The sequence below is a fragment of the Phoca vitulina genome, unplaced genomic scaffold, assembly GCF_004348235.1.
Source record: "Phoca vitulina isolate PV1807 unplaced genomic scaffold, GSC_HSeal_1.0 scaffold2, whole genome shotgun sequence".
Taxonomy (NCBI): domain Eukaryota; kingdom Metazoa; phylum Chordata; class Mammalia; order Carnivora; family Phocidae; genus Phoca; species Phoca vitulina.
Genome location: NW_022589705.1, coordinates 80,116,483 through 80,142,388, shown reverse-complemented (window position 1 = coordinate 80,142,388; position 25,906 = coordinate 80,116,483). Strand labels below are relative to the sequence as shown.

General features: G+C 42.1%; 1 protein-coding gene and 1 non-coding gene across 2 annotated transcripts; one reads left to right on the top strand and one right to left on the bottom strand.

Annotated features, from left to right (window-relative positions):
- On the bottom strand, positions 1-25,799 carry DNAJC8 (DnaJ heat shock protein family (Hsp40) member C8). Its single transcript, XM_032390074.1, has 9 exons — positions 25,693-25,799; positions 22,891-22,992; positions 11,204-11,260; positions 7,420-7,486; positions 6,806-6,900; positions 5,184-5,255; positions 2,265-2,356; positions 1,272-1,347; positions 1-212 (listed from the first exon to the last, which is right to left on the bottom strand). Exons 1-9 carry the CDS (start codon positions 25,768-25,770, stop codon positions 90-92), a joined length of 762 nt encoding a protein of 253 aa, XP_032245965.1. The 5' UTR covers positions 25,771-25,799; the 3' UTR covers positions 1-89.
- On the top strand, positions 21,639-21,772 carry LOC116626996. The gene has a single exon (XR_004298389.1). It is a non-coding gene; the product is annotated as a small nucleolar RNA SNORA70 (small nucleolar RNA).
- Positions 25,800-25,906: the final 107 nt, after the last annotated feature.

Here is a 25,906-nt window from a genome sequence, read left to right as displayed (position 1 = left end):
TTGGGGTGGAAATGGGAGGAAAGAATGAGTCCTTCAAAGCAGGAGGGGAGACAGTTGGGGGAAGGTTCTGTGGCTGTGACCCCAGGTGGTCACTCACGCTGCTCCATTTTTACTTTCGGTGGTCTCAGGAAGGTCCGATTTTTCTTCTCTTTCTTCCCCTTTGTATTTGCTTGGAAGTTTCGCCAGCTGTCCACACGACCATCTCGACTTTCCTGAGCACAAAAGAGGTTTGGGGGTGAGGAAACTAGCTGACGAGAAGAAGGGCCTGGACCTGCTCTGCCATCCCCGTAGCCCAGCCCATCTCAGTCCTCTGGCATAATCCAAGAGTAGAACAGAGCAGAGCTTTCCTCCCACTTCCACAGGCCCACAAAAAGTGGCATCCCACCCCTAGAAGGCAGGATCAGCTGCGGGTTGGAAGAAGAGGACAGTATCATCACAACATCTGCCAGGGACCTCAGGGCTGGATACTTAGCAGATGCTCTTTCTAATCCTCACAAACAAGCGGCCGGCAGCAGGTAATGCTGCCACCATTTCACAAATGACAACACCACAGCTCAGAGGTTATCGCTTTCCCAGAGTCATACGTCTAGCCAGCAGGACAGCCGCTCTTCCCACTGCACCCTCCTTTGGCCCCGCAAAACTCGGATGGAGGCTCCAAGCCAGCACGATGCCTAGCCGATACGCTGAGAGGGCCCCAAGGGTCTCTCCCTGCTTATCAAGGGACTTACTCATTTTCTCTCTCTGCATATAAGCAGGGGGACAGAAACACAGTTATCAACTCTGGTTAACCAATCCCTAGCCCGAGACCTGAATGTATAGAAGAAAAGACACCAAACGTGGCTCAATTCAGGAAATTGGCTGAGTACCTGAAGAATGTAACCAGGGTGTTACAGAGGAGTCAAGTTCAAAAGCCAGGATATCAGGGTCATAAGAACCTCAGTTTCTGCTAACAGACCTCTTAAGTAGGGCACCACTCCATGACTACCCTCTAATCTACACGTGCAAAGCACTTTCCTCGAGCCCACTGGCAGCTGTGCCTTCCAGAATCTCTAACAAGCCGTTCAGGGACCCTCCCTGCCCGTGCCAAGGCTAGAGAGCATCCAGGCAGCTGAGCCAGGACTCATTCTCCGAAGCTCCTGCTCTTCCCCACGCATCCCCTTTCCCTGATCGTCTGCCCCAGTCAGTCCTGGCAATGCCCCAGGAACCAAGTTTCTATGCTGGAAAGTTTTCTTACTCTGGAATGAAAATCCCTGACCACCCTGGAAACTTACCTCAAAGTTTTTCTGCCACTCCCTCTCTCGTTTGGCTTTTTCTTGAGCTTCAATCTCTTCTTCCCTTTGTCGCTTCCTAGGAAGAAAACCAAACCAGAGTATTTATATGATACTTAGAGACTGTCTTAACCATACAAGTTAAGCCACTCCCGATAGAAGCAAGTATATAAGGTAAATCAATTCCCTAGGGTTCTATAAAAATGGCTGTCTGGAAAAGGCTCAGAGCCTTTTCATGAACGTCTTCCTCTAAAGCACACAGATGAGACCGTGGGCAGGGCTACAGGGCAGGGTATAAATACCCCGGTTACACAGACAGACATATAAGGTTGTCAAGGCCCCGCCAACAATAATCGTGGGTTATGGGCTCCGTCTATAGGTTCGGGGCTCAGTCCGGGAGAAAGCCATCTCGAGAACCCAGGCCACCCTACTTCAGTAGAATGACCATTACAATAGCAGAGGTCCTTATTCAAGAGGATCTCTGGACAAAACCCAATTTCATACAACCTCAACTAGCAAAATACAGTTACTGCTAAACACCAATCAACAATACAAAATACGTAAGTTAAATTTACCTCAACATTTCTGATAAGTAAGGGAAATCATACCTTGGGACAATAAATATTTTGTAAGTAATTACACTATACAATAAATACTACAGACTCATCAAAGCTGTAGCCACTAGTCACACAAAAGGTTCTGGCCTCAATAACTCTGCCTATTTAACTCCAGGAAATCAGGAAGAAAACACATAGCACTCTTGATTAAAAACTCCCTAAGGACAAGTCTATTCAATATTTCCCAAAAGTCAGAGACAACTTCTTACCCTCGTGATTCAAAAGTTTGGCTGTTTCAGATAACTATTTTATACAGTTTCTTAAATGATGTACTATAGAATTCCTTGGTTAGAAAAATCCTTCATTGGGAAAATCCCCAAAGACCAATTTTGGTTAATCTAGGTACTTAGATGGATTAAATGAATATACTGATGTATACCTTTCATGCATCTCTTTGGCTTCTCTCTCTTTCCTTTTAATTTCCAGCTCGGCAAAGAGTTTCATGGTCTGTTTATATACTGCTTGTTTGAACTACAAGAAAATTAAGAACAAAAAAATAAAAGTCAGTATTTTATCAGCAACTTAAATCAAGCACTTTCAGATGGAGCCCAAGACAAAAAGCAGATCAGAACCAGCAAGGAAGAAAGATTTCAGAGGGCACTACTTAATGATGCTCTCTCCCGGGAGATAAATAACAACCACCTAGGAGAACCTTCCATTTTCTCCATGTGGATGATACACAAGAAACTTACTCTGGTAAAAAACACCAAAGAGAAAAAACTACCTGCTTCTCACAACCATGTGAGAGGACCCTTTCCTCCAAAGAACTTCGAAAAAATAACTTTCATTCTCTCCTGTTACAAATCTCTTGTAATTGCTCTGGGCTAGGCACCAGCTGGGTACTAGAAGTTGCTATCAAGCAGCCCCTGTCTCCGGAGTCTACCGACTAGAGCAGAGCACCAAAGCTACTAGCTGGGTGTCCCCCACCCCCCATTATCTGTTCTCCTTCCATGTAAAATCCCTTATCTTTAGGTACCTGGTCACCCAATGTAGAAGACCGTATTTCCTAGGCTTCCTTGTAGCTAGGTGTGGCCATGTAACTTAGGCTTTAGCCAATGGGATATAAGGAGAAGTGATGCAGCAATTTCCTGGAATGTTCTTAGAGGGAGTACGCTTATCCCTCCTTGTCCCCTTCCTCTATTCTGCTGTTTGGCACATGGGTGAGGTGATGACACATCCTGGACTGTGGGGATGGGGGCGACATCCTTGTTGGCAGAGCCACAGAGAGGAGAATGAGTCCTTGGATGACACATGGTCCAGTGCTGCCATACCAGCGGCCATCTTCCCAAAGTACATTATACTGTACATTATACAGGACAGAAAATAAATCACTGTCTTGTTCAAACCACCATCATCTTGGGTCTCAGTTGTATGTATCAGTTGAACTGATATTCTAACTAATACGCAGACGGAAAAAAAATAACACAAGACAGAAAACAGAACTATCTTTAAAACTTTTTTTCCCCAAAATATAAAGTATTTTAAACATACAAAGAAAAACAGAAAATAACCCATCATGCAGATTTCATAGAGCCTAAGTTCCAAAAGCAGAGACACTGGAGCAAAGAGTAATATATGGAGAGAAAGGGAAGTAAAGGAGCCCCAGAATGTGTCACTTCTTTTTAATACTGTTATCTGCCAGGCATTGCTCAATAAAAGCAATACTGACAAACCCCAGTCCCTAATGAGGACAAACATCAAAGGAGTGAAGGAGTCTGTAATGAGTATTTTAATATCTTTAAAGGCTCCAACTCTCTTGGATGGACGGTTACTGATGATTGAGTTTTTTATATCCTTTTTCCAAATTTTCTATCATTAGCATGTGTTCCTTTATAATCAGGGGAAAAAAAAAAAAAGACAACTTAAAAAAGTTACGGTTCTTAAAAACTCAGGAGGACCAAGGAGTATTTATGAGAAGGTCTTCAGAAAAGACCAGAGAGATCATTAAAGGGAAGGGAAGAGAAAGTAAGACTGAGGAGAAAAAACTGAAATACTGGGACAGAATAAATCCAAAACAGGTGGCTAGTGCGAAAGGTGACCTCACACTTCACAAGCAGTGTTACTACACAGAAGATGGGGCCCGTCACTGCCAAGCAAGATCACTGAAGCGAGAAGTTGTAGGCAAGTCTCCCTAGCAAGACAGCCTCTCTCGTATAAATCTTTAAAAACAAGATAAGTAGATGGTAAGTTACTTATTGATCTAAACTGAGGCAAGATTAGGATGACTGAATTTTTCAGGCTAGTGAGGCAATCAGACACAAATATCTAAGTAGAATCTCTCTCTCAGCCAGTCTCCACTAAAGAACCCAATGGATGAAGCAATGTTCTCCAGTTTCTCTGTAAATTATCACCTGGAGCACAGTGAGCACCCAAGGCTGGTAGAAAGCCGTTCACTAGCTGGTTAGAGTCACCTGTGGTTGCTCCCAAAGTGCTCTATGCCAGTTACAATTACTACTATACGTATGAGATTCAAATACCACAGAAATTGATGAATGTGGTTATACAAATAAATGCTTGTGGTTTCTTTTTATTTTTTTTTTAAGATTTTATTTATTTATTTGACAGAGAGAGACACATCGAGAGACACATCTGCCTTTGGCTCTGGTCATGATCCCAGGGTCCTGGGATGGAGTCCCACATCAGGCTCCTTGCTCAGCAGGAAGCCTGCTTCTCCCTCTGCCAGCCGCTCCCCTTGCTTGTGCGTGCTCCCTCTAATAAATAAATAAAATCTTTAAAAATAAAAAAGTAATAATAATAAAATAAATAAAAATACCGCTGTTAAATTAGGTACAGGTGAGACATCTGAAAAAGATTGGAAAACGAAACATCCGGGTGGGCTTGCACTTTTGAAGACCTTAGCTTGCTGCAGCCTCCTTTACCCCGCAAAGCAATAAAGCTATTGTTCCTCTTTATCCAAAAACAAAACAAAACAACCAATGGATCATATTTAGCTAGGATTTTGCTCTTGGTTTTTGTTTCACAAACACCTAAGTTTCAACGTACTGCAAAAAACATTACAAGTAGAAACTATGGATCATGCTTTGCGTGTGTGTTTTATTAAATGAAGTCACTGGCAAACGCCAATCAGCAGACACACATTCAAAGAAAAGGCTGTGGCCCTATGACAAAAAAGGGTGAGCCTTAAAAATAGGTGTATGGACATACATTTAAATATTTTAAGTCAAAACAAAATGTTTCCAGCACGTATGCGTCATTCCTTAGGCTTCCCTCTCTTTAACCCAGCAATCAGTGCATTCGAGTGCAGGAGACCGAGTGGCTTTTCCCATGTCTCACTCACCAGCTCAGGGTCGTCCTCCTCCACATTTGTAGGTTTTCCTTCCTTCTTTAATTGCTTTTTTCTCTCTTTCACCTAAAAAGAATTTTTTTCATCAAAAAATTGAGAATATCCATTAAGCTGCACACATATGGCATGGGCACTTTCTGCACGTACAGGCAGGACAAAAGGTTTACGTGGAAATAAAATGAGCCTCTGCCCCTCCCCTCCACAACAGCAATGCAATCAAAGGAGAACTAAGAACCAGGGGTCTTCCCCCTAACCTCATCTAAAATCCAATCCACCAGGAAGGACGCAAGGGAACCAGCAGGGAACTTGTCCCCAACTCATCGGATCCTAGGCCAGAGCCAAAGAGCCTTGGATATGTTTATCAGATTACCCATTTCTCTTTTGCGGCCAGTAGTTACGTGTTTATAGCAAAGAAACTATATTTGTCAAGTTTTAGAAGAAGCTATCAAATTTGTGGCATTAAGTTTAATTGTTTTCTGGTATTTCAACAACAGCCTCATTGATAATTTTCACTGTGAAACCCCCTTAAACCAATCATATTAACTGATGTTTTTTATTGCTTTGCTCACCATTGAGATCTAAAAAAAAATAAAATTAAATATACTCCTTCACACAAGAATGTCATTACTCTATTAAATCACCCACTACTGATCCAGCAAAAAGCCAGTGCCTTCCAAGCTCAGGACAACGCTACTGCCACCTTGTGGCCAGAAAGCCTGAGGATGGCTCCCTTGCAGGCAAAATACAGAGGAAAAGTAACTACCACAATAATTTAAGGAGAACTTGTCAGGTCCTTTTCTGATTTCGACCAAAATTTGACCTATAGGTACCACTTCCAACACATGACCAGCAAGACATAGTTATGGCCATCCTTCTCCTCTTTTTACCCATTTTTTTCATCTCATTTGGACTCATTATTATTATTGGTTATACAGTTCTGTTTCAGATTCCAAAGCTCTTCAAAGAGAAGGTCACACCCATATTCACTCCCAACTGAAATAGCTCTTACGAATGGCCTCACGATTCTTGCCCCAGCAAGTAAAAAATTAAGACAAAGACCCTTCTTACCTCAAGCAGGCCATCTTAACACTTCCCACCACTCGGGAGATTTAGGTAATGCAAAAAAATAAAACTAGCTGTAACTGAATTTATTTTAGTTGAATCCTTCCCAAACCCTGTTATTAATACAGATATGCACCTCCTCCTATTTTAAAAAAAAATTTACTCATGTCCCCTTGCCAATCTTTCTCAAGCCCATGTTCCAACCCCTTCACAGAGACAAGAATAAAAATCCAGGGTCAAGGATCATCATGGCTGCTCCACTCTTCCACTCTCAGAACTGGGTAATGTGACAACACTGTGATGAGAGGGCACGAGAGGACCTCTCTCCGCAGCATGGGGCTGGTAAGGAAAGAGGGAGAGGCAGCCTCCTAGCCACTCCACATCCTGCGCTCTAGGGCACACACCATTCATGAGCACCACAGCAAACTTCCGGAGACCAGATAAGAGGTCACAAGTTACACCAGTAGGTACTGCTATGTAACATTTACCCTCCTGCAAGGTGCCCAAGGCTTGCTAATACTTCCTGTAAACACAGCAGCACTATAAATACTTACAGTGTGTTCCACGTATTCTTTTCCTGCCTGAATTACATCCAGGGCCCTCTTCTTTTGTTCCTGATCCAGTAGCAACTTGTAAGCTTTGTCCACAGCTAATGCAAAACATTGAAATTAACTGTTTCTGCAAACACCCTCTGAAAGTCTGAACTATACTCAGGCAGTGTAAATGGACTTGTGCCATCTAAAAGCATTCCCTACTTTGTTAAATTATTTATTGTCGTTAAACTAATTTAAATACATACAACTATAGCAATGATTTTCCTTGAGAGCCTTGGAAAAAATTAAATATACCCTCAAGACTAAATACACCACATCTAGATTTAATTCAGTGATAAAATACTTCCAATTATTTTTTTATGTTCAAAAAAGAAAAATGATCCTACGCAGTAACAGTCTTTCTTGGCACGTAAAAGTTTTAACAAAGCAAAGTTAAGGTCTATTTCTTAAACAGCAACATTCTGCTTTGGAATGACAACTGTTCTACTGGAAACCACAGCTTCTTCATCACCAGAAGACAAAACTGTAACATTCCTTTCTTGATCCAGGACAAGGAATAGTTAGTCCCTAGCATTGATAAAATATTACTCGGAAGCAGGTAAATTTACAAATACCTTCAAAAGCCTTTTGTGCTCTGTCAGCATCATCTTGGTTTTTGTCAGGGTGCACCAATATGGATAACTAAAATAAGAGGAAAGTTAGGTTTGTCAATAAGAGGAACATTTAGTAACCCTTCACCTGCACTGCGCCTCTTTACAACCAAAAGCTCTAAGGTGTTATGGCAAAAAAGACTGTCAGCTGGAAGCACTTTTAACAAATTAATAAGTATCATAAATGTGTAGAAATACTGGTCCTTAAAATTCAAGCACCAAAAGGTAAATGCACAGCTGAGAAACACATAGGGTTTTAATCACAAAGTTCAGAACAAATATAAGCCTAGTATTATGAGGCTGCTGTGAGGATGCAGAAGAGAGACTGAAAGGCACCCAGTTCCTATTACGTTCCTTAGACTGAGCGCTGAAGAAGCATAAGCACATAGGACATATCATCTCTTTCCTAAAAGAACTTTTAATTTAAAGTAGTGGTTCTCAAGGCGGGGGACGAGGGGATGGGTTCAATAGGTGATGGGGACTAAGGAGTGCACTTGTGATGAGCGCCGGGTGATATGTGGAAGTGCTGAATTACTGTATTGTCCCTGAAACTAATAGACACTATATATTAACTGGAATTAAAATAAAATCTTTAAAAAAGAAAAAGTAGTGGTTCTTAGTTCTGGCTGTGCTCCAACCCTGTGAAGTTTTTTTTGTTTTTGGGGTTTTTTTTTTAAGATTTTATTTATTTATTTATTTGAGAGAGAGAGCACGCGCGCACGCACAAGCAGGGAGAGGAGCAGAAGGAGAGGGATAAGCAGACTCCCTGCTGAGCGTGGAGCCCAACTCAGCCTGATCCCACGACCCTGAGATCATGACCCGAGCAGAAATCAAGAGTCGGATGCCCAACTGACTGAGCCACCCAGGCGCCCCCAACCCTGTAAAGCTTTTGAAAAATATAGGTCCACTTTCTACCCTCAGACCCTCTGATCAGGCTCTGGCATCTGTACTTCCTAGACCTCTGCTGGATTGGGCATCAGATGAGAGTAAGGAATTAGTGTTAACTTTGTTAGATGTGACAAGTAAGAAATGCAAGAAAATGTCCTTTTTTTTTCTCGGGGGGATACATGATGAAGTATTTGGGGTAAAGTATCACGATGTTTACAATTCAGCCAAAAACATATAGTTAACGAGGTGAAGCGTTGCCTACAGACAATGAGTATATGGGTGTTCACTGCTCTACTCTTTCTTTTTAAAATGTAATTCAAATGTTTTATAATAAAAAAGTTAAAATAAAAAGCAAAAATCTCCACACGTGATTCTTCCAGGAAGCCAGGATTAAGAATCACTGATCTACTATCATGGACAGACCAAAATCAACTAGTTGGAACAGTGGGACTCTGTTGGGGGAATGACAGCAAGTGCGAATCAAATGCTAAATCCAGCATTATTGGAGCCAGAATCCTGGGCTCTAATTCCAACTTCAATCACCTTCCAGCTGTGAGACCTTGAGCAATTCACTTAACCTATCTCTGTGCCAGTTTCCTCCTCTGTAAATGGGACAATACCAGGTACCTCTGTCTTACTGGGTTAAGGATGAAATACTCCAAGTAGAAACTTAGCATACTGTCTAACATGCATTGACAATAGTCAGCATATAAAGAGGACATACTATATGCCAAGAAAAAGACACACTATTCTAAGCGTATTGTGTGTATTACCTCATTTAAATCCTCTTAACAACCCCACTAGGTAGGCACCGTTATGATGTGCATTTTACAAATGAGGTAACAGGCACAGAAAGGTTGAAAACTTGTTCAAACTGCATATAAGGGGTATGGCCAAGACTGGAACTCAAGTCAAATAGCTCTAGGGCCCACACTTTTTTTTTTAATATTTATTTATTAGAGAGAGAGAGAGAGAACATGCACGAGTGGGGTGAGGAGCAGAGGGAGAGGGAGGGAGAGAAACAGAGAGAGAAGCAGACTCCCCACTGAGTGCAGAGCCTGATGTGAGACTCCATCTCACGACCCTGAGATCATGACCTGAACCAAAACCAAGAGTCGGACGCTTAACCAACTGAGCCACCCAGGCACCCCTAAGGCTCATACTCTTAACTATTAGATCATATTAATGACTAAAGAACTCTTACAGAGTTCTTTGTACAGCTACATAAATAGCTGTTCTGACTATGGATTTGAATGCCTGACTGCTAATGCATTATATTAGGAGACTTGAAATTTTGGAAAAAAGAAAAAAAGCTGAATATAGGTACAGAGTAGAACTCTATACAGCTAGAAAGTTATATAATGGAAAATGGCTGAGTAGGCAAAGATAAAAAACATCTTAGCTTAATAGTAGATCAGAAGATGATTATGAGTCAGCAATGTGGGGGCAATTACGGTATCGAAGAAGCAGGCACAACACTGGATATGAACAAGTGTGTCCTGCAGGAGCTGAGAATTATATTCGGCACTGGTTAGGTCCTATTAAAATATGAAGTACATAAGAGATATAAAAAAGTGGGTAAAGTTGAAAAAAAAAAAAAGACATGAAATATACAGAAAATCCAATTAGTAAAGACAGATTGCAGGAAGTATGATTCTTCAACCCCTAGAAGGAAAGGCTGGAGGTTACTCAGCTATCAAAATTGGAAGGGTTTTTTAAAAAGGCTACTATAAAATTTTGTAGCTCAAGCTATGAAACATCAGACTGGGCAAGAAAGCACTCTATACGAAACAGGGTATCTCTTGGGTATTTATTTAAGTTTGCAAAAGATAAAATTATTGAGGAAGGAGATCTTAAAAATAAAAAAACTGTTACGAAGGGCATCTGGGTTGCTCAGTCGGTTAAGCATCCGACTCTCAGTTTCAGCTTAGGTCATGATCTCAGGGTCTTGAGATTGAGCCCTGTGTCAGGCTCTGCGCTCAGCGGGGAGTGTGCTTGAGATTCTTTCCTTTCCCTCTCCCGCCCCCTCTGCTCCTCCCTGCTGCTTGCTTTCTCGCTCTCTCAAAATAAATAAATAAAATCTTAAAAAAAAAACAAAACTTGTTACGAATCATTTAACATACTCTCCCTGGGAAGGCAGAGAATTTAATAAGCATGACTCCAGTAAGCTCTACTGTTCTATCTTGTATTTCTCCTGATTAAGGGGCTGGAAAGACTCTATTTGGCTATAAAATTCATTCTATTCAGAAGTCAAATTCATTCTGTTCTTCTCTCTCACTCCCAACCGTATGCCTAGATTTGAGAGTGGGTAAGGTGCTGTCATAACCTTCAGAAGCCTGCTGAATGCAGCTGTCACTGAGCTTCATGGCCTACCAATAAACCTACTGCTGCAGGTGGGCTGTGTGAAAGTCAAAGGCAAGCCACGGTCTCTAAATTATTTACAAATTTTGTCACTGTGAGGTGTTTTTTTTTTGTTTTTTTTTTAAAGAGTTATATAGCCTTAACATTAAAAAAAGAAAAGTTGAGGGGTACCTGGGTGGCTCAGTCAGTTAAGCGCCCGACTCTTGGTTTCAGTGCAGGATATGACCTCAGGGTTGTGAGACTGAGCCCAGCGTTGGGTTCCCCACTCAGTGGGAAGTCTGCTTGAGATTCTCTCTCTCCCTCTCCCTTTGCCCCTCCACACCACCCCCTGCTGCTCACACGCACCCATTCTCTCTCTCTAAAATAAATAAATCTTAAAAAAAATAAAAAAATTAAATTTTGGCCCACAAGTCATAATAGCAAGTCCTAAGAGAATCATGTGCTTACTGTGTTTCCAAAAGGTTCAAACTCCATCTATTACAGCGAAACAGTACTGTACCTGTCGAAACCTCTTCTTTATTTCTTCATCTGTCACTTCAGGATCTATCTGAAGAACCTGGAAGAATCAAAATCAAAACTGTGAAAGAAATTTAAATAATTTATGAATTTAACAGGTGTCTAATAATTATACAAATTATAATCAGCATCTAGAACAGTACTCAGCATTCCAGAAGAGTGCCTGGCACACAGTTCCAAAAAATGCTCAACAGGGTGCCTGGGTGGCTCAGTCAGTTGAGCATCTGCCTTCGGCTCAGGTCATTATCCCGGGGTCCTGGGATTGAGTCCCGCATCAGGCTCCTTGCTCTGCGGGGAGCCTGCTTCTCCCTCTCCTCCCCACTTGTGCTCTATCTCTGTCTCTCTCTCTCAAATAAATAAATAAAATCTAAAAAAAAAAAAACACTTTTTTTTTTAAATGCTCAAGAAATATAAATGAGGGGTGCCTGGCTGGCTCAGTCAGTAGAACATGCAACTCTTGATCTTGGGGTCATGAGTTCAAGCCCCACATTGGGTGTAGAGATTACTTTAAAAAAATAAAATATTTTGGGGGCGCCTGGATGGCTCAGTCATTAAGCATCTGCCTTCGGCTCAGGTCATGATCCCGGGGTCCTGGGATCGAGCCCCACGTCGGGCTCCCTGCTCGGCGGAAGGCCTGCTTCTCCCTCTCCCACTCCCCCTGCTTGTGCTCTCTCTCTCGCTGTGTCTCTCTCTGTCAAATAAATAAATAAAATCTTTAAAAAAAATAAAATATTTTTAAAAAGAAAAAAAGAAATATAAATGACCAAATCAGTTAACAGAGTAATAGTTATACCACTTTAGGGTTCTCAATTAATACAGTAGCTACTTTTATTCCATCAGAAGAATTTATCTTATACCCAGAGACATGTTTCCAGACCACGTTGGGTTTTCCCTTCATTCATTATGAAAAGTATCCCCCTACCCACCCCTACTCATCTTTGCAAATGTGGAGAAAGCATAGACATGCAACAGGGAAAAAATTAGGCTGGCTCCCTGATTTTCAATCCAGAAAGGTCCACTGGGCTCCACTTTATATCTGTAATTCACATGGGCCAATGGTTCTCAGCCCAGAGTGGACATCAGAATTGCCTGTGAAGACCTGTGAGTGATGCCGGGGACCTACTCTAGAAAAGTCTGATTCCAACTCATTAGAACTGAGGTACAGCCAAATGGAAGGATCACCACAAATACATATATTCATTCAAACATTTACATAGTAGCTACTACCTGCTGAACACACTGCCATGTACTAGAAAGGCAAAGATGAATAAACAGGGAAAACATATATAGATTTTTTTAAAGATTTTATTTATTTATTTGAGAGAGAGAATGAGAGACAGAGAGCACGAGAGGGAAGACGGTCAGAGGGAGAAGCAGACCCCCCGCTGAGCAGGGAGCCCGATGCGGGACTCGATCCCCGGACTCCAGGGATCATGACCTGAGCCGAAGGCAGTCGCTTAACCAACTGAGCCACCCAGGTGCCCCAGGGAAAACATATTTTTTAAATTACCATATAATAAGTGCTTTTGGGGGAAGGGAATGTTATATACAATTAAAGCAGATGATTCCACAGTATAGTCCATGGATTCAACACAGCACCTAGTATTTATTTACTTGGTATTCAAGGCCAGAGGAAGGTCCTGAAAAGGCAGAGGGTGAGAAGAGTTTGTAGAAATTCAAAAGAGTAGGCCCCACTTCAGTGCAACTGAATCAGAATCAATACTTAACAAGATCCCCAAATGACGTGAATCTTTTAAAGTCTGAGACGCACTGGCAAGAAATGATGGAGGTTAGAAAAAAGTATGTTCAAAGTTAGCAGAACTAAGGATCAGTGAGTAACAGGCACGGGGGGTGGGGAGCGGCAGCAAAGAGAAAAAAAATGAAAATAAGCCTTGAAAGGAAAAATACATACTAGAAATTAAAACTTGCAAAGTAATCCACCAAGCTTAGTCAGATGCTTGCAGTGTTTTTTAAAAACCTGGCAACAAGTAATGTCAAGATTTATTGCAAGCTTTCAAAACATTCCGACAGCCCACCTACAATAATAAAGTTATTGGTAGGCAATGAAGCTGAATCACCACTGCATTCGGCAGACTTTGGAAGGTTATGACAAGAGCATACCCACTCTCCAATGCTAGGCAGACATTCAGGGGGAGGGAAAAGAAGAACTTTAAAGCAAAGAATTTTCAAGATGCATTATGTCCCCTCATAACTCCCCAAGGGAGAAAGGAATTGGGAAAAAGTCACTCCAGAGGAAGTATGCAGCCATGTAAGAGTTACAGATAAAGGGAGGCAACTGTACATACACAAATATTCGGAGGAGAATTTTACCTTACCTTGGTTCTGGGGAAAAGAAACGTACTGGAGCAAACCAAAGTCCAACAAACCCCAGGTGTCCAAAATGAATGAGAAAGAAAACTTCCCACCTTCACACACCAAAAAAGCCTCCAATAAAGCTATAGCCCAGGGGCGCCTGGGCAGCTCAGTCGTTAAGCGTTGCCTTCGGCTCAGGTCATGATTCCAGGGTCCTGGGATCGAGCCCCGCATCGGGCTCCCTGCTCCGCGGGAAGCCTGCTTCTCCCTCTCCCACTCCCCCTGCTTGTGTTCCCTCTCTCACTGTCTCTCTCTCTGTCGAATAAATAAATAAAATCTTAAAAAAAAAAAAAAAAAAAAAAAGCTATAGCCCAGAACTAATCATACCAAAGGTAATTCATAAACCTTGACTGGTTCCCAAGTTAAATAAATAAAGTAACTATAACTGAGATCTGGGGGACAACTGGGGCTGCTTGAGTGTGGACTCCATTAGATGATATTATTGAATTAATGTTGTTTTTCTTAGGTGTGGTAATGGTGTTGTGGTTATGTAGAAATTTGTTCTTGTTCTGAGGAGATGCATGGTAAATTATTTAGGCATGAAGCCTCACAAGTCTACAGCTTACTTTCAGATGATTTGGCAAAAAAGAAGGTATATATAAGTATGTATATATACACACACAAACGCACACACATCAACCAAAAGTTATTTTTCCAAGAGTTATATCACATGTGCACATGTGATCACAGGTAACAAATATTCACTGAGTGCCTTCAAAGCTAATCCAACTCCTTTCCTATCTTTAAGAGTTGGAGGTGCCATATGGGGCCATGAAATACAATGAAAACAGTGGGCCTATCCCTGTGGCCCAAACCTCTCTGAAGCCAGTTTCCCACTCAGTACAAATTTTTGGAGCACCTAGGGTTGCTAGATACTGTGCTCACTACTATTCTCATGGAATTTAAGGTCCATCAGGGGAAGAACAGACAAGTAATATGTAATTCTTATAAACATGATAAATGCAAAAAAACCCCAAAACAAAACAAAAAAACATGATAAATGCCATATTACCAATACGGCTCTTAGGAAGCACACAGATCTGTTCAGATTCTTAGAAGGTTTTTCTGACCACCTCCTGTGTCTCAGGCTTTGGGGATACTACAATGAAGAATCCACAGTTTGTACCTCAGAGAGTTAACTAATCATCTCACATTAACAAAAATGCTTGACATTTATATAAGTTTCTGAACTCAAACGGTAACAGCCTCCTTTGGGGTCTTCCACTTGAAAAAGGAATCCAGTCTCTGTCACACCTGAACTCTATGACCTGTTAATAATGCGCAAGTACCAGAGTTCTAGGAGATCAATATCTTTCTTTCCAAGGTACTTAACAAGATAAACGGAAAATAAAGTCAGTGATGCTCCCTGCTGGCGTCTTAAAGTTAAATCAAAATAAGGAACACCAAAAGGACAGGACTGAGCAGGGACACAGGTTCATCCAAACTTAGGGAAGGCAGTGGGGAAGGGTCCTCAAACCTAAGAATAACCGCAGAACGCAAAAGAAAAGATGCTTGCATAATGGCTGAAGCTTAGACACATGTCCAAATAGGGAGCTGCAGAGATGGCAGGAGAAAAAAAAGATGCTCCCTGGATAAGGATTTCTGAGAAGACCCCTCAGATTCCCAGTCTACTGCCTCCCTTTTCTACCTGGCTATTACTGCATTACTCTCCTTACCAAAAGACCAGGCTGCTTACCTCTGTAGAAAAATCGGATTTATTTAGATGCGTCAATAGGTGCTGCACGAGAAACAAAAGTCATTCATTTCCTGTATCACCAGGAACACCTAAGATTCTGACTTAAGAGTCAAAAAGCAACTTTATAAAGGGACACCTGGGTGGCTCAGATGGTTAAGCGTCTGCCTTCGGCTCAGGTCACGATCCCAGGGTCCTGGGATCGAGTCCCGCATCGGGCTCCCTGCTAGGCAGGGAGCCTGCTTCTCCCTCTGCTGCTGCCTCTCTCTATCTCTCTCTCTGACTCTCATGAATAAATAAATAAAACAAACAAAAAAAAAAATTAAAAAAAAAAAAACAAAAAGCAACTTTATAAGGAGACAATGACAATGACGTCCACCTTATAAAGAGGCCAGCACATTTGTAGAAAATAGAAAAGACAAATATTCTAATGGATAGTCATGGAGTCCTGCCCATTCAAACACAATGTCCCATCTTCCCCAGTGTGCTGACCTTAGCATATCTTTGTGTAAAGATGTATATATTCAAACACACACACACAGACAGTCAACCCTTGAACAACACAGATCTGAACTGTGTGGGTCAAACTTACATACGGACTTTCTTTTCAATAAATACAGTATACTACTATAAATATATTTTCTCTTATGACTTTCTTAATATTTTCTTTTCTCTAGCTTACTTTATTATACGAATACAGTATTTAATACATATAACATATAAAATGTGTGTCAATCGATGTTTTATGTTATCAGTAAGGCTTCCAGTCAATAGTAATTATTAGCAGTTAAACGGATTTTCGACTGTGCAAGGGTTTGCATGCCTAATCCCTGCATCGTTCAAGGGTCAACTGTGTGTGTACATATATACACATATGCCTGTATGCATAATGTGTATATATACTCAAACATACTTCCTATAGTCAGGACAAGAGCTACAGGGTAGTAATTTCCAGAACCACAGTAACTAGTAGGGCATTAAAAAAATCCTAGCCTTCATACTATTCCCAAAAATTTGTCATTTCTTGTCCATCAGATTCTCCATAGGAAACATGAATTACCTTAACAAATAAATGGGTAAGTTATATGATCACATGTCCCCATTTCATGGTACTATGTACAATTTAAGAGCATGGTGAAACAGAAAGAATGTACCATCAAATTCTTTATCACTTCTCAAATTATCTTCTCCTTCCCCAAAATCAAATCAAAAGTACTTTTTTTTCTAAGATTTTATTTATTTTATAAGTAAACTCTACACCAAACATAGGGCTCAAACTCATAACCTTGAGATCAAGAGTCGCAGGCTCTACCAAGTGAGCCAGCCAGGCACCCCTCAAACACACTCTTTAAGCTTTCCATCTTCCGCTTCCCTTTCTGAGCAATACAATCCAAACACATTAAGTGGAGCCAGGCACTTAGATATCTATTAGCAGACATCCTACTCTGGGTGGGGCATCAAAATGGCCCAGAGCAGTTTCAGAGCCCATTTGGGATGAAGACGATGGTGACCACACAGGGAGTAGTGGTCAGTCACACAGTGGTGGCACAAACGGGTGAGAAGAGCATCCACACAGGGGCGCCTGGGTGGCTCAGTTGGTTAAGCGACTGCCTTCGGCTCAGGTCATGATCCTGGAGTCCTGGGATCGAGTCCCGCATCGGGCTCCCTGCTCGGCAGGGAGCCTGCTTCTCCCTCTGACCCTCCTCCCTCTCATGCTCTCTGTCTCTCATTCTCTCTCTCTCAAATAAATAAATAAAATCTTTAAAAAAAAAAAAAGAAGAGCATCCACACAGAAGGGAGGGGGAGACGAACCATGAGTGACTATGGACTCTGAGAAACAAACTGAGGGTTCTAGATGGGTTAGCCTGGTGATGGGTATTAAAGAGAGCACGTATTGAATGGAGCACTGGGTGTTACACACAAACAATGAATCATGGAACACTACATCAAAAACTAATGATGTAATGTATGGTGATTAACATAATAAAATTAAATTTAAAAAAAGAAGAAGAAGAAGGGCAGCCTGACATGGAGGTACAAAGTGGGTTGAGGAGGGCATCTCAGTGGACAGGCAGCCTGGCATAGGGTGTTAATACCTAAGCAGGGTTAAGACTGTAAACATGGGAGGGTAGCCAAGTGCAGGGTATCAGAGCCCAAGAGGGATAAGCAAGGAAATCCACATGGAAGTAGAGCCCAACACGGGATATTTGACACTGAGCAGGGTAAGGAAAGTGTCCACAAGGGAAGGTGGCCTGGCATAGAGTATAGGAGCCCAAGCAAGAACATCTCCACAAAGGCGTGGCCTAGCATGGGAAACCTGTGCTTGGTGAGGTGGGTGCCGATGTGGGAGGGCATCCAATGTAAGAAGGGAGCCCAACAAGAGGTGTCAGAACCCAAGCAGGAGGTAGAGAGCATTTGTATGGAAGTATGGCCGGCAAAGAAGTTGGAACCGAGCAGAGTGAAGAGGACCTCCATGCACAGGGGTGACCTGGAGTGTGGAGTTAGAGCCCAAGTAAGATGAGGAGGGTGTTCTCAGAGGAAGTTAGCCTCACATACGGTGTCAAAGCCAGAGCAGGGTAGGAAGGTGCCTTCTTGATGAGGATGACGCTGGAGCCCCCAGGGGGCAGAGGGCAAGCACAGGGAGCCTGAGCTGGGTGAGGAACGCACCTACATAGAAGGGTAACCTGGCATGAGAATTTTGAGCTCCAGTATGGTGAGAAGGGTTTTTGCACAGTGAGGCAGCCTGGTGTTGGTGTCAGAATAAAGCAGGGTGAGGAGCGCAGTCACAAGAGGGAAGGAATGGCAGCTGTGAGATCAGATGCAAACAGGACCAATTAAGTAACTATATATATATTTATGATAATGGGAGCCTAGCTTCTCACTATGAAAGAAGGAAACCACAAACATGGAAAGGAAAAAAAATGAGAATAAACCCTGTAGTGCTGGATTGAAATTGGATGTAAATACATGTATATACATATGCAAGCACATGCACCCATGCACACACACACGCGCGCGCGCGCACGCACACACACACTCACCCAATCCTTGGCCCTATCTACCAATAGGGTCTAGGGGTAGTGACATTCCCAAAAGCAATGAGTACACCTAGCACCCAAATCTCGATTTCTAAATACCATTCTTCACATTCAGAGCTCCTCACTGAAATGATTAATTTTAGGCTGGGTCAGGAAAAGTACAAGAATGCCTAGTAATCAAAGAATGATGAAGACCTATCAAAAGATAGGATCTGGCTTGAAAGGTAACCTACTGGCCAAATTTGGGACAATTTGAGCAATAAAATAAACAATATCAAAATATAACATACTGAATAAAATAGGAAACCCCCAATCTATACTAACTAATAAATGAATAAATTGAAACTCTGATAAGGAGAGGATATTTGCACAGTCTCAAAGTACCTCCCCATAAAATACTTATTACAAAGAGGGAAAAAAGTAACTTCATGAATAAATTCAGCAGGTACCTCTTGAAGTGATCTGGTTAACATCATTAGTAATGGGATACAGCTAATGGAAATATCATGTACTTTATAAGCTGCAAAGAAAAGAATACAGTATCACTTCTGTGATATTCCTGCCAACATTGCATAAACTGAATCCAGCTAAAGAAACATCAAACAAAATCAAACTGAGAGATATGCTAAAAATAACTGGCCTATGATCTTCAGAAATGGTAAGGTCACCAAAGTTAAGGAAATGCTGAGGAACTGTTCCAAGCTGAAGACTAAAGGGACATGACAACTAAATCTAACAGTTGATTCTGGGCTGGATCCTTTTGCTATACAGGACATTGAGACAAAAGGCATATTGAATGGGGTCTGAGAACTACATGGTAACAATGTCATCAGTGTTTGTTTCCTGATTTTTATGGTTATATTGTGCTTCAGAAGGAGAGTGTCATTTATAGGAAAAATACACTGAAGTATTACAGGGCAAAGGGGCATCATATGGACAACTTAGTATCAGATAGTCCAAGAAAGTCTTCATAGTATACTTGTAACCTTTCTGCAAATCTGAGATTGTTTTAAAATGTAAAAATTCTTTAAAAATTACTCTTCAACGGGCGCCTGGGTGGCTCAGTTGGTTGAGCGACTGCCTTCGGCTCAGGTCATGATCCTGGAGTCCCTGGATCGAGTCCCGCATCGGGCTCCCTGCTCGGCAGGGAGCCTGCTTCTCCCTATGACCCTCACCCCTCTCATGTGCTCTCTCTCTCTGTCTCAAATAAATAAATAAAATCTTTAAAAAAAAAAAAAAAAAAAAATTACTCTTCAAAAGACAGGAGCAATGGATGAACCCTGAAGACATTATGCTAAATAAAATAAGCCAGACACAAAAGAACAAATACTATGTGATTCCACCTATACGAGGCACTTAGAACAGGCAAATTCAAATATAGAAAGTAGAATAGAAATAGACTGGGGGTAGGAGGAATGGCGAGTTATTGTTTAATGCGTTTGGAGTTTCTATTTGGAATGATGAAAAAGTTCTGGAAATGATAGTGGTGATGGTTCCACAACACTGAATGTGTTTAATGCCATTGAACAGTACACCTAAAAATGGTTAAAATGGTTAATTTTATGTCATGTATATTTTACCAGATAAAAAAAGTGGGAAAAAAAGGTTTTTAAATAATAAGTGTTTTTATAAGATGTAACAATATTCATGTCAAAATTATAGTTGTAAACAATTAGAAACTAGTTTAAATATCCTACAATAAAGGAATTATAAAAACTTTAAGAAATGTATACACTGCTTCCAGTGGCAGGGTTGGGAGAAGGGGCAGCAGGTACCATGTCCAGCCGCAAAGCCCCTGAAGCAGCCCAAGAAGCAGGCCAAGCAGATGGACGAGGAAGATAAGGCATTCAAGCAGAAACAGAAAGAAAAGCAGAAGAAACTTGAGGAGCTAAAAGTGAAGGCCATGGGGAAGGGCCCCTGGCCACAGGTGGAATTAAGAAATCTGGCAAAAAGTAAGCTGTTCCTTGTGCCGGAGGCAATGATGATCCTTAATTCCATTCTTGTTTAAACATCTGGATTCCCTGTCATAGCATCTATTGTTACCTATAGCTGAAATGAAGTGTTGTCTTAGATCCTGTTGTATAATTAAGAATAAATTTTTATAAAAAAATAATCAATCATAAAAAAAGAAATGTATACAAATATTTTCTATAACAATACAGCATTTAAAATAAAATGAAGTGCATCATCCTCGTTTTTTTGGGGTTTTTTTCAAGATTTTATTTATTTATTTCACAGAGAAAGAGAGAAGGTGCGCACAAGCAGGGGGGAGCTGCAAGCAGAGGGAGAGGGAGAAGCAGGCCTCCCGCCGAGCAAGGAGCCCGATGTGGGGCTCAATCCCAGGACCCTGGGATCATGACTCGAGCCGAAGGCAGATGCTTAACCAGCTGAGCCACCCAGGTGCCCCATCTTCCTTGTTTTAAAATAAAACTTTTTCGGGGCACCTGGGTGGCTCAGTCATTGGGCGTCTGCCTTCGGCTCGGGTCATGATCCCAGGGTCCTGGGACTAAGCCCCGCATCGGGCTCCCTGCTCGGCGGGAAGCCCACTTCTCCCTCTCCCACTCCCCCTGCTTGTGTTCCCTCTCTCGCTGTGTCTCTCTCTGTCAAATAAATAAATAAAATCTTTAAAAAAAAAATAAAATAAAATAAAGTAAAATAAAATAAAATAAAACTTTTTTTTTTTTAAGTAGGCTCCATGCCCAGCATGGAGCCCAACGTGGGACTTGAACTCATGACCCTGAGATCAAGACCTGAGCTGATATCAAGAGTCAGATGCCCAACCAACTGAGCCACCCAGGTGCCCCTAAAATAAAACATTTAAAATAATTGAAGTATAAACAATTAAGAGTGGCTATTTCTCTTAGGTGGGATTACACATGATTATTCTTGCTTTCTTTATATTTCAAATCTTTATAAGAAATACGGTTTACTGGGGTGCCTGGGTGGCTCAGTTGTTTAAGTGCCTGCCTTCAGCTCAGGTCATGATTCCAGGGTCCTGGTATCGAGCCCTGCATCAGGCTCCCTGCTCAGTGGGGAGCCTGATTCTTCCTCTCCCTCTGCCTGCCACTCCCCCTGCTTGTGCTCTTTATGTGTCAAATAAATAAATAAAATCTAGGGATGCCTGGGTGGCTCAGTCGGTTAAGCATCTGCCTTTGGCTCAGGTCATGGTCCCAGGGTCCTGGGATCGAGTTCCACATCAGGCTCCTTGTTCAGCAGAGAGCCTGCTTCTCCCTCTCCCTCTGCCACTCCCCATGCTTGTGCTCTCTTGCTCTCTCTGACAAATAAATAAATAAAATCTTTAAATAAACAAATACCTGCAGCCAATTAAGCTGACTGTGCTCCTTCTCCATGGGGGCCCAGTGTGCCATGGCTGCAAATAGTAGCCTCCTTGGTAGTGTATGCAGCCTGTTGATTGTATGGGTTGTCCTAAGGGACCTTGGAGACAGCCCTTTCCAGTGGACACTGAGGTCTGACGTCATGCTATCTCCAATCTAGGCTACAGACAGGTATGCGGGGTGCCTTTGGAAAGCCCCAGGGCACAGCAGCCAGGGTCCACATTGGCCAAGTCATCATGTCCATCTATACCAAGCCGCAGAACAAGGAGCATGTGACTGAGACCCTACACAGGGCCAAGTTCAAGTTCCCTGGTCACCAGAAGATCCACATCTCCAAGAAGTGGGGTTTTACTAAGTTTAATGCAGACGAATTTGAAGACATGGTGGCTGAAAAGCGGTTTAACCCAGATGGCTGTGGGGTCAAATACATCCCTAATTGTGGCCCCTTGGACAAATGGAGGGCTCTGCACTCATGAGAACCTTGGCACTGCCCCCTCCCTATTCATACCCACCAGTAAATCCCACTTCCTGTCAAAAACAAAAAAATAAACAAATAAATAAAATCTTTTAAAAAAAGAAATATGATTTACTTTTATAATTAGGAAAAGTTTAAAATTATAAAACTAGGGGCACCTGGGTGGCTCAGCACCTTAAGTGCCTGCCTTTGGCTCAGATCATGATCCCAGGGTCCTGGGCTTGAGCCCCACATCAGGCTCCCTGCTCTCGGGGAGCCTGCTTCTCCCTCTCCTCCCCACTTGTGCTCTCTCTTTCTATCTCTTTCTCTCTCTCAAATAAAAATCTTTAAAAAATAAATAAAATAAAACAAGATAAAATAGGAAAACTACAGAAACCCAAAAAGTATATTTGCTTGTCTATTAATCTTGTGATCATTTTTTGGTTGTTGGGTTTTCGGTATTTGTTACTGCAGTAAAACAGAAAAACTGTAACAAGCAAACTAAATCAAAGTTCCTAAATTTATCAAGGCTAGCTATCCCTTCACATCTGAAAATAAAGTCCTATATATTTGGATTGGTAAAAGATGGAGAATATTTGACAAGGCGAAGACCACCTCATTTTCCTTAACATGGTACCTCTCAAACTCTGCTCACAATAAAACCATCAAATCTCAGTTCCAACTATACGACAAATTAAGCGTGTGTTCCGATGTAAGTCTGCGTGCAGCTACGCAAAGCTCCCCATCACAAAGCCACGGCAACATCAGACAGCTCACCTCAAATGGGTTCAAATTGAAGTAGGAAGAACCAGGACGGGTCAATCTTTCAATCTGATTTTTGGATGTTAGAACTGAATCTCTCTTCTCTATTTGTTTCACCTAAAATGAAGGGAGATAAAAACTTCATTAGTAAAGTTCAATAATAAACTCTGAATTGTCACCTTAACAAGCTACTGACATGTTCAGCAAACATTTGTCTACATGTGGAAGACAGCTGCCAAATGCTTTGGGAATAACTACAATAGTTATCATTTATTGAATTCTAATAATGTAAAAACTTTACATATATTTATTCCTCCCAACCATCCTATACAATAGACATTACTATTATCCCCATCTCACAGATAAGAAAACTGGGACTTAGAGAGGTTAACTGACTTGTTCCCAACTACCCAACTTGTAAACAAGAATTTTAACTATAACAGTTTGAGGAATCAAGAACATTCAAACAGGGGCGCCTGGGTGGCTTAGTCAGTTAAGCGGCTGCCTTCGGCTCAGGTCATGATCCCAGGGTCCTGGGATCGAGTCCCGCAACGGGCTCCCTGCTTGGCGGGGAGCCTGCTTCTCCCTCTCCCTCTCCCTCTGCCTGCCACTCTGCCTACTTGTGCTCTCTTTCTGTCAAATAAATAAATAAAATCTTTAAAAAAAAAAAAAAGAACATTCAAACATAAATACATCACAGCCACCACTTTCGAAGAGCTTCCACTGTAATGATGGAAGATATACCTGTGCTGTTCATACTTAATTTACAATTTTTTATTTAAGAAAAATACAATTATACTGAAATATATACTAAAAACAACATTAAAAAAGTATATGGGAGGGGCAAGTAAATCTGCCTACCTAACTCGAATAGAGTTAGAAAAATCCCTGGCCCAGGGGCTCAGTATGTTGGGCACCTGACTCTTGATTTCCACTCCGGTCATGATCTCAGGGTCCTGAGGTTGAGCCCTGCATCCCGCTCTGTACTCAGTGCAGAGTCTGCTTGGGATTCTTTCTCTTCCTCTTTCTCTGCCCCTCCCCCACCCAAATAAATAAATAAATAAAATCTTAAAAAAAGGGAAGGGGAAGGAAAAGAAAAGGTAAAGAAAAACCCCTGACCCAAAGACCAATGCTAAGGAGAACAGGCACCAGGCAATGCCTGGAAAACATCCTTGGTGCCACTGTCAGAACTGTAATACTAGCTGAAATGCATCACTGGTATGTTATATACCACCTTTACTCCTATGACCAAAAGGAGTTTGGAAATAATTTCAGTAACATAAAAAGCCATTCCTTCTCAGTATCTCCCCTCTTCACTTTCTTTAAAATAGCATGCCACTCCCCACCCCCTATACTCTACCTTCTTTCCCAGACTTATTTTCCCTCATTGCACTTATCACTACCTGACACTATATTGTACATGTTTGTTTACTGCTTATCCTTCTCTAAAAATGCAAGCTCTGTGAAGACAGGATTTTTCTCTGTTGTTCACTACCATACCTCTAGCACCTAAACAGTACACTAGTACATGTCAGGTACTCAGTAAACATTGACTGAATGATGACTGAAGGGTCCTCCTTTAGGTACTTAGTCTCATTCAATTCAAACAAACCAGGATTGCTTTTTTCTCTTTTCTTTTTCTTTTTGACTAAGCGATGGTAAGTGAAACAATTTCCAGTATAACTGCAGAGTAGTCATTAGAGGTCAATAAACTTTGGTACCAGTGTATCAACATTTTCAAGTTAATTGGGCATTTCAAAAGGACAAACTATAAAGGATGTGCTAATTCCATTTTTAAATTTAATACTCTGGAGAAACTACTACGTAACAAGCACTGTTAACAAATAAAAGATGAATGTGACACGGTGCTGAACTGAGTAGCTCACAGCCTAGAGGGGAGCAACTCCATTCCTCAAATCCATGCCAACTCACAGAGGTCCATCTTCAGCTTTAACTCTTAAAAAGACCCTTTCTTATACACTAACTCCTTTAACGCATATAAAACTCGTTTTAATATTAACTCTCGCTTTACAGAAGTGGAAACGGAAGATCTGCAAAATCAATGCCTTGAAAAAAATTCAACCACAGTCCAATTAACTGCCTTGCAAAAATCCAATCCAAAGTCCTCCGACTCCAAATGGCATGCTTTTCTTTCATTTATTCATTCACTTATTCAACAAATATTTACCAAGCAATCGCTATGTTCTAGGCGCTGGAAATGCGACAGTAACCGAGGCTCAGACCAAACTCACTCCAGTCCTAACATGATACCAAGCTGTTATCTGCTTTAGGACCCATAACAAATTATTTCACCTCCCTAAACCTCAGGTTTGTCATCTGTAAAACAGAGATAATGCCTACCTGGCATGAGGCATAGTGCCTGACGTTCGCGAATGGCAGAAATAACCACTAATACAACTCATCACAGAGGACTAAGAGTGAACAGTGCTTCCGTTTAGAATAAAAATGAGGCCCAAGACAGTTAAGTCGCCCCCAAGAAGGCCACCCTCTGCCAGCCCCTGCCAGCCTCCGACTCCGCGGACTTGGGGACCTCTGCACGCGCCCAGGCACTTCGTTGGCCACACTCGTCCTCTACCCGCAGACGTCGGACCCGGGCCCCTTTTCCGATGCCCAAAGGATTCCCCCAGCAGCTCTCAGGCAGAGACGCACACACACCCCCAGCCCCCCGCCTCCCCGAAGGCCAGACAGGAGGAGCCGCCCAACGGTCCAGGCCAGGAAGACCACTGCCTTTGCCCACTGGGAAAGTAGGACTGGGCGGGGTCGCCCCGGTGCCACTACTCCTCACTCAGTGTTCACCTCACTGTAGAAGGTCATAAATGCTTCCTCGGTGCTCCCTCCGCCAGCCGAAGCCCCGCTCTCTCCAGGAGCCGCCATTTCCCCGGCCCAGCAACCACGTGACTCCCCTGCGCAGGCGCAGCCTCCTGTGATTCTTACAAGCCCGCCTCTCTCGCCCCGCCCCCTTCCTTGTGACTCTTAAAGGGTTCGTAGCCCAGCCAGACACCTCTAACTA

Bases quoted from the DNA above. Each gene is read 5' to 3' on its own strand.
- DNAJC8 (XM_032390074.1), bottom strand. From the start codon at position 25,770: ATGGCGGCTCCTGGAGAGAGCGGGGCTTCGGCTGGCGGAGGGAGCACC. The intron at 6,901-7,419 runs GTATTTGTAAAT...GTTTTGCATTAG, and splicing joins AGCACAAAAGGCTTTTGAAG to CTGTGGACAAAGCTTACAAG. The intron at 5,256-6,805 runs GTAAGTATTTAT...AATTCTTTTTAG, and splicing joins AAGAATACGTGGAACACACT to GTGAAAGAGAGAAAAAAGCA.